Genomic DNA, 9,029 nt, shown 5'->3' with positions numbered 1-9,029 from the left:
ATTAAAGAAAATTTCCACTCTGAACGGAGAAGTCACAAACTTTCGTGGGAAGAAGAGAAAAAATTAAAGGCATTTTCGTAATGAAAAAACAAAAAAATAATGTAAAATAGTTTTAAGGACTGAAATCACAGATTTTGTTTAATCAAAGGTTATATGTATTAAGTTTATTAATACAAGGATCAAAACTGGAATAACACAATATTTAATGACCAAAACAGCTTTTCCCGTTTTATTAATAAATATTTCTTGTTCCAGCAAATTAAGGATAGATTTCTCGACATCAAATCCTACAATGGTTTTTCCAAAATCTGTATCTTTTAGATTGTTCAATTACTATACATAACCTACTTTTATATCAAGTCAGATTGTACAATTGGAGTATCATCTTTCAGATTGAGAAACAAAAAAAATACAGTATTTTCAGATTGGTACAACTAACCTAATTATATATTCAGCCAAACACTCATTGAAACAAAAATAAAACACCAAAAGATATCTAAAAATTACTCTCTATGCAAAAAATACACTTTCAGGTTGGTGCAACTGATAATGTTTGTATATTTTATGTTTTTTTGAAGCTAGCTTTTAGATGACATAGTTTAAATCTATTTACACCATCAATTTAAGAGATCTTATACTACTTCTGTTTCATTTTAATGTGTTTTAGTTTAATCAAGTACAGAATTTAAGAAAAATAAGAAAGAATTTAAATCTTGTCATCTCAAACTAAAAATGAATGTAGTGCACCAAAATGCCGTTGAATGTGGCATCAAATATGCTTGGAGTTAAAGAGTTACTAAGCTTGCCTGAAAAAAATAAATTTTTAAAGATGAGATGAAATATGGTTTTAAAAGTTGAAATTGTGTTTGGACATGTATTTTAGAAAACTTCAAAAACTACTCTATAAATAAAGCATTTGGGCATCACATTATACACATTTAAATATATGAAAGAAATAAGAATCTTTCTCTCTATATATCTTTTTTTATATATTATTACTTTGAGCTAAGTTTCTTATATATATATATATATATATATATATATATATATATATATATATATATTTAAAAGGTAACCATTTTGGTTGAACACAATTTTGCAACGTAGCCCCTAGTTTGGACATGTGGAAAATGCTTTAAATAGACGCTATTGTACACTTCACCCCCCCCCCCCCCCACACAGTTCCAAAAGAAAGACACTATATTCACCCAGAGTAGAATTCTCTAGTCCTTACCACACTACAAAGCGAAAAAGCTGTAGATCAATGGCTGTTGAAATCTGTGTCAAGGCTGCTGTGGGTGCCCCTAATGTCCTCGGAGACTGTAATCTCTTCCTCTCTAAAAATTTATACCCTTGTCCTAGTTTTATTTATTTATTTTGGTGTATGTGTCTTTATTTGTGCAAATTTTTATGAGTTTGGTTTTATTTTTCTGATTTTCTAATGGTTTTGTGATACTAACTAAAGTCCATTTAGCCAAATAGTGCTTCTGAGACTCTAATCTGTTGGTCCGTAAAAGATTTATACCCTTGTTTTAGTGTGTTTCTGTGTGTGTTTTCTTTTTTTGTCTGCAAATTTTCATGGCTTTGGTCTGAGTGTTTCTGAATGTGTTATCCTTTCTTGATTCTGAGCTCCATTTAGCGAAAGGGTATCTCTGAGACTGTAATGTCTTGCTATTTAAGATTTTAACCCTTGTTTTAGCGTGTGTGTGTTGTTTTTATTTTTTGGTCAAATATTTATGGCTTTGGTTTTAATTATTCTGAATTTATGATGGTCTTGTGACTAAGGTCCATTTAGCCAAAGGGTGCTTCTGAGATTGTAATTTTTGCTCTTTAAGATTCTTACCCTTGTTGTTGTGCGCTCTCCTGTGTGTGTGTGTGTGTGAATTTTGATGTTTTTTGGTTTGAATTTTTCTGAATTTGTGATGGTATTGTGAGTCCAAGGTTCATTTATTAGCCAAAGGGTTCTTCTGACAGTGGAGGAAGAGTGTGTGTGTGTGGTTTTTCTTTTTTTTGCAAATTTTCATGGGTTTGGTTTTATTTTTTCTGAATTTGTGATGGTTTTGTGATGCTAAGGTCCATTTAGCCAAAGGGCACTTCTGACATTGGAGGAAAAGAAAGTGCCTTACAAGATGCACTTGATCAATGTTAGTGACAAGCCCAAATGGTAATAATTTGAAGCAAAATTACTCTTTTGATTCCCAAGATTACATTTTTTTTACTCTGATAGTGAAACTTTTGTTTTGGGGTTGTGGTTTCAGGTTCTTGGAAGTGAACCCAGAAGGAAAAGTTCCAGTGATCAAGTTTGATGAAAAATGGATCCCTGATTCTGATGTTATTGTTGGGCTTCTTGAAGAGAAATACCCAAATCCCTCTCTCTCTACTCCCCCTGAATTTGCTTCTGTGTATGTTTTCCTCCTATTTTTCCCCCATTTAAATTAGTTTCTACACTGACCACATTGCATATTTTATTGCTGCATCTCTGAATTTGCTATAGATAAAAGTCAGTGTTATCCAAGGCGAAAAACGCATAAAAGCTCTAAGGTCCATTGGTGCTTTAAGCACAAAACGCAAATAAAGTGTGGGCTTTACTAAAGGAAGGCGCAAAAGGAGAAAAACTAAATATGTATGTGTAGTCCAAGACTAATAATTATAAGCATGAATGTCAAAATATGGACAAAAAATTGAAAAAAAAAGGATAAAGTGAAATATCAATTGTTTAGTGTCGCCTCTTCAACGTTACGCTCATTGACAAGAAAAAGTTATGCCTTAGAGCCTTGATGATGACACTGAAGAGCCCGCTAAGCGAAGCGAAACGCTCAACATGTTCTGAGCCTCGCTTCAGGGCGCTGAAATAAATTGGAACTTCATGTAATGTATCACAAGTTATTAAAGAAAAGATAATTAACTTTTTCTTTATGCCCCACACTCTCTATTGAAATCAAAAGTGGAAGCATTTTACAGAGTTGCTATTTCTAATTACTTTAACATGGCATTTTACCTACAAAATTCTGTGAAAAGGTTTTCTTCATTTTAACTTCCCCAAGTTCTATTCTTCTTTCCATGGGGTGAAGTAAATTGTGGAATTATCTTAGGTTTCTGCATTTTTTGCTAGCTACATTTATGCTTCTGTTCATGATATGAACAATATCCCCTCCTTCCTTCCAAAATAGTTGGTTTGGGTTTATGAATCCCCAATATACATTTTGCTCCATTTGGGCATATTTCATTCCAACACTCGGTAATTTATCCCTTTGGTCAAAGTCAAACTAGTTCAAACTGCTTAGCCTTGTCTCCCTAATACTAACATTATAGATTAATCTTGTACCTTTATGTGCTTTTACCTCCTAAATGTTTTTGGACAATCTGTCCCCTGTTAATTTTGTTGATATTTAAGAAATGGCATTTTTTCTCCTTAAGTTACTAACGCAAGGCTTAGTCTACAATTTTTGTCCCCTCCCCCCCCCCCCCCCCCCCCCAACACACACACATCCCACCCCGGTCGGGTTTAAATTTTAATGAGCTCTGCTATAGTTCTCTTCACTTTTATGCCTTGAGTTTCTTTAGATCATGCAAAAACTCTTACTTCCTGTGGCCCAAATTGATTTTACATATTCTGTCTTATCTCAAGTGTCTTAGATAGCATTTGGTTTAAAATTTTGAAGAAGAGCTTTTGGAAAAAAAATTGTTTTTCCTTTCTTGTCGTTTTGGTTGATAAACAGTTCTTACTACAATCTAAAGGAGTTTTGCAAAAACTCCTTTTCAAAATTTTGAACCAAACACCACCTTATATATTTTAATTACTGCATACAAGATTCTCTTACTTGTTTGCAGAAACAAAAAAAGTTACCACAGTGCCTCATATGTTTCACGTTTAGATTCTCATCTTAATATGCCAAGTCAAAATGGACATTCAATAAGGAGTAAAGGAGTAATTAGTTTGTTCTTCTACTGAGTATTTCCTTTTACTTGATTTCTCTGTACTGTGTTTGTCCGTCTGTTGCTGTTTCCTTTTTATTTCATTGATGTCAATGGATGGAATATCATCTGTAACTTATCTGGGATTACAGGGGCTCGAAAATATTTCCTTCCTTTGTCTCATTTCTGAAGAGCAAGGATGCTAGTGACGGTACTGAGCAGGCTCTGCTCGACGAGTTAAAGGCTTTGGAAGAGCATCTCAAGGCTCACGTATGCTGTTTTTCATTGAGCTGCCTGATATTTTTATTTTAGTATGCTTCTCTTATTTTTACCGTGATGTTAACTTCAGTTGGTGGTGAATTTCTTCAGGGACCATATGTCAATGGGGCGAATATTTGTTCAGTCGATTTGAGTTTGGCTCCGAAACTGTACCATCTTGAGGTGGCTCTTGGCCATTTCAAGAAGTGGAGTGTACCTGAAAGCTTGAGTCATGTGCGTAAATACATGAAGGTATGCACTCTCCTCTCTGTGCATAATTTACTTTCAACAACATGAATTCTTAATTATAAGTGAGCGTTAATTCCATTTGATGATTTCTTTCTTTTACGGATTTAGCTAATGTTAGATTTATTTTTTTGGAAATAATGTATGAGGGAATAATTTAAAGGGAATGTATAGAAGCAGTGATATGATCAGAATCAGCTGTGTCAGTTGCACAAAGAAGACATTTTTGTGACAGCTTATACCGTCTGTCAACCATTTAACAGGCTTCTTTCTCCTCATGGAACTCTATGTTTTCATTAGGATTTCCATGCTTATAGTTTGTTTTATTTCTCATCTGTGTCCTGAAATGGTGGCAGTCTTTTATATTTTTCTTTAAAACTATTAGTATAATGTGTAAATCACATTAACATTTTAATGTTCCTACCTGATTAAAACTTGTCACATAAAATGGGACAGCGGAAGTATAAAATTTTGAGTATGATATAAAACTTCACATATTAACTGTGCTGCTTTTATGATTCCTTAGTCTTTTGCTTCGCTCTGTCCATGCTTAGCTTGTACTAGGATGTTATTTCTTCCATTTTCTTGTAACAAAAGCAAAGTGGTGCAAGAGTTGACACCTTTTTGTTCTCCTTCTGCAGTTGCTCTTCGAGCGAGAGTCTTTCCAGAAAACCAAGGCTGCAAAAGAGTATGTCATTGCAGGATGGGCTCCAAAGGTCAATCCATGAACCGATTCATAATTATGATCCCGTTGTTTCGCAGGAAGTTAGCAGTTGAGGATTCAGCATTTTGAAATATGAATGTATCTCGTAAGATCTTAAAATTGTTAAATGTTGGATCATGCTTGTACTGCTCTTTATGTTCTAATAAATAAGTCATGTTCTAAATCTCGTTTTAGCTAATGAAATATGCTGGTTGTTAGTTTTTTGCTGCGGTTTTTGCTATACAGAATTGCTAGATAGAGATAGCCAAGTAATCAGTGAAATATGTCTTGATCAAAAATAGATATAGTCAAGTCAGCTGAAGGAATGTTACATTCGTGCTCCTTTTTTCCAGTAAACTAGACGTTGCTAGAGCTTTGCACTCGTCATTTGGTTCAGTTAAAGAGAGAATATGATCACTTGGAGAAAATAATAAAGGTTTCGTACTATTTATGCTTACTGTAGAGCGAAGAAGTTCCGAATTGGAGAAGCTTTCTCACCTGTTCAATTCCTTAAATTTTTGAATGTTCACTGTTAGGAACTTACTATGTCGTTGTTGTTACTGATTGTTGTTACTGTTCCTTTTTTTATCTTTTTCTTGAGCCGAGGATCTATCGGTATCGGGAATCGCCTTTCTACCTTCTCAAGGTAGGGGTAAGGTCTATGTATACACTACCCTCTCCAGACCTCAACTGTGGGATTACACTGGATTTGTTGTTGTTGTTCACTGTTGGAAACTTGAAGACCTAGGCCTCGCTTTTTCTTCTTATAACGATGGTGTTCAGGCTCACCTGGACGCATCGACTATTCTATTGGGTACATTTGTTATCTCTACTTTGGATTTGAACACTAGTTTCTAAGGTTTTCACATACCCTTTGACGTGCTCAATGTTATTGTTTTATTAGTTCTTTTTGTGAACTCGAGCCCCAGGCGATGGCCCTCACTCCTCATTCTCACAGACAAGATGGCTTTCCCCCCCCCCCCCCCCCCCCCAAAACCCCTCTTTCTTACCATCGTTTAACTCCTCGTTGCTCGTCCTCTCTTTATTTAGACCACAGGGGATAACTTGTGAAATCTTTTCATTTGTTAAGTCGAGATATTTTCTTGAAGTGTAGAGGAACAACTTAAAAGCATGGATTTTCTTTTGTTTGGACAGAATATATAAAATTTGAATGAGGTTATTAACTATCAAACGGAAATATTGTCCTTGAAGTAAAGAGGGAAAACCAAAATGGCTTAATTTTCATGTTTGCTTTGATATCAGACAAGGAGTTAAGTGTTGCTTTCTCCTAAACTTGTGTCTTTATAGTGAATAGCCAAAATGCAAGAGAAAAGCCATACACATCCAACAAGCTGAAGTCAGCAACTATACGTTAATTCTTGGGGGGATTTCATATTATTTACTGTCTTAGTTTGAATCCTGTCATTTTGAAAGATGGTTAACCAGAAAGAACCGTAAACGCATCGTGTCAATCCTGTCATTTTGAAAGATGGTTAACCAGAAAGAACCGTAAACGCATCGTGTCGGCTATAAGTTACAATAACTACGCCTCAATCACGAGCTAGTCAGAATCGTCGGTATGATTCCTCACTAACTAAAAGGCTTTCTCACACTCTTGACTGGTCTCAAGCTCGGATTATAAAGGAAAACCTAATCAATTTATGATAAATCTTCATAATACATAATCTCGATTATTCTGAATTCATATTCCAAAGGTGCATGATTGCGACATGAAAATGAATAAGTAGCCCCCACAATGTTACACTTCATTAATTGCTTAATAACAACAAAATCACAAGTCACATGAAATCTTGTACAGCACTACAAGACAGCTACAGGCCTAAAATCACTAGACTACACCTAACAGATTACAATTGAAGATTCCAAGGGGCCATGACACATCCTTAGCAGCTCCTTATTAACAAGTCTAGTCTCAATCACCCACCCTTCTTTTATAATTTTGGCTCATTAATACCAACTTGCTTGAACAATACTCTGATATATCTCCTCAACTTGGGATTTGGGAGCTGATTTAATACACATATAGTACAATAAACATTTCAATAATAGACCATAGTACTACTCAGGGTGGAGGCAGCCTTATAACTACGAGTTCGGTAGAATCCAATAGCTTGGTTCAAATCCTCTATTTGTGTTATAAAATTCATTGAACATGTATAAATAGTCTATTTAGAACCCAGCAAGTAAAAAAGATTATGATCCAGAACCATAATATAAAAATTCTAGATCCGCCCCCGGTACTACTTCCATAGTTCCATTGATATAGCCAGGCGAATCCATGATCTTAGAGCTAGCGAGCGTATTCAAAATGAGTGTGATCTTATTATACGTACACATTGTAATTTTTCACAGATCTGCACCTGGATATATATGCAGGGGCATATTTAGTGGCATGTGAAGAATATATCAGATTACTACCAAAAATATATCAATTTAGCACGTTTATATTTTATTCCTTGTGTGACTCCTTCTAACGATCTTAGTCTGAATCTTTAGTATGATCATTGTCCAATATCATTTTCTGAATCATTGCACTTGTCTCTTCCTCTGTAATGCAATCTTTGTTATGTGATTGAGCATATGTCTCAAAGAACTCTTTATTCTCTTTCTCTAACTCATTCCACACTGCAAAATACAGGAAATGTCCTATTAGCAGTATCATTATGTGCGGTTAATAAGTTAATATTCGTTTGTTAAGTTGAAAGGGAATAAGTATTTGAAGCTTAATTACCAAAACTTTTGTAATATAAAGCTTCAAAAGCTTTTTGTATAGCTTTAACTAATCACTACCCTTGAAAAGCTCTTCATTCTTATAATTACAGTTAAAACCCCTCATAGTGCAAATTTGTGCATGCATGCGTAGGAATAGAAACAACGCAAGATCACATAACATCTATATTCTGACAGTGAAAAAGAAATTTAAACTATTAGATCAGTTATAACTACACGTAACTGTCTATAATAAGTGAAACTAGTAACTGGGTAAATAAAGCAGGTAACTTGCTACTATGACATAATATAGTATTAAAATGTACCGATAGTGTAAAAGTTCTTTACTCTAGTAGTATATGTAAGTTAAATCCGATGAAAAATTACAGCACAAACCAGTAGCAGTAATGACAGGATTGATATTTGCATGCTTGGAAAGGGCATCCATGCACTCCTCTTTGGTCATGTGGAAAATCAGACACTTCTCTATTAAGTGATGTACCTAAATTAAGAATAATCAGGTTAGTAGATAGTCGGAACCAAAAACAGCAAAATATATATACCACAATAAATAAGATTTCCAAATTCCAAAAGCAGAATCAACAAAAGTAAAGTTGAGTCAGTAAAATCAGAAGTTGATGATCATCTTATGCAACTTTTTATGTACCATGTATATGTATGAAGCAGAGGAATCACCCATAATAGTTTAGTACTCCTATCTGATCTTCAGCAAAGCAAGTTCAAGAAAATATTAGTATATGAGATCAGATTATACATGAATTGTAATGTCTGATTAGAGATCTTGAGCTGAGGAGTGAAATGGAATAAAATTATATATAGTGTACAAAAGGAGAAGTATAGTAGTTGTAGGGACAAGAATCCCACGTGAGAGATAAATGATAATTGGTGGAGAGGGGATTAGAGGAGATTTGTGAAATGACTATTTCTTTGTCTTGTAATATTGTCATAGGCAGCAGCCTTCACGTGATGATGTTGTCCAGCATTGAGAAATAACCTAATGTGGACAAAAGTTTAAAAATTCAGAGACCATCTATAAAAAGTGGCATTAGCAACAGCAAAAAATCCTGCTATAAAAAGAGTAGTACGGTAAAATATTTTATTTTTTTGATTCGAATTAGGGTCACGTCTCAACTGGTGTGATGTAGACAGTTTATCC

The 9,029-nt window shown here is 34.6% G+C and overlaps 2 protein-coding genes across 2 annotated transcripts; one reads left to right on the top strand and one right to left on the bottom strand.

The window, feature by feature from the left end:
* Positions 1–1,082: 1,082 nt before the first annotated feature.
* LOC104114192 (glutathione S-transferase DHAR2-like) lies at positions 1,083–5,306 on the top strand. Its single transcript, XM_070202062.1, has 6 exons — positions 1,083–1,322; positions 2,074–2,164; positions 2,259–2,402; positions 4,068–4,185; positions 4,285–4,425; positions 5,061–5,306. Exons 1-6 carry the CDS (start codon positions 1,265–1,267, stop codon positions 5,145–5,147), a joined length of 639 nt encoding a protein of 212 aa, XP_070058163.1. The 5' UTR covers positions 1,083–1,264; the 3' UTR covers positions 5,148–5,306.
* Positions 5,307–6,859: 1,553 nt separating this feature from the next.
* On the bottom strand, positions 6,860–8,673 carry LOC104114190 (uncharacterized). The gene is made up of 3 exons (XM_009624569.4): positions 8,520–8,673; positions 8,249–8,354; positions 6,860–7,768 (listed from the first exon to the last, which is right to left on the bottom strand). Exons 1-3 carry the CDS (start codon positions 8,550–8,552, stop codon positions 7,623–7,625), a joined length of 285 nt encoding a protein of 94 aa, XP_009622864.1. The 5' UTR covers positions 8,553–8,673; the 3' UTR covers positions 6,860–7,622.
* Positions 8,674–9,029: the final 356 nt, after the last annotated feature.

This window comes from Nicotiana tomentosiformis, chromosome 5 (assembly GCF_000390325.3).
Source record: "Nicotiana tomentosiformis chromosome 5, ASM39032v3, whole genome shotgun sequence".
Lineage (NCBI taxonomy): Eukaryota > Viridiplantae > Streptophyta > Magnoliopsida > Solanales > Solanaceae > Nicotiana > Nicotiana tomentosiformis.
Note: the sequence above shows the minus strand (reverse complement) of the source record. Positions and strands in the feature narration are given on the sequence as shown.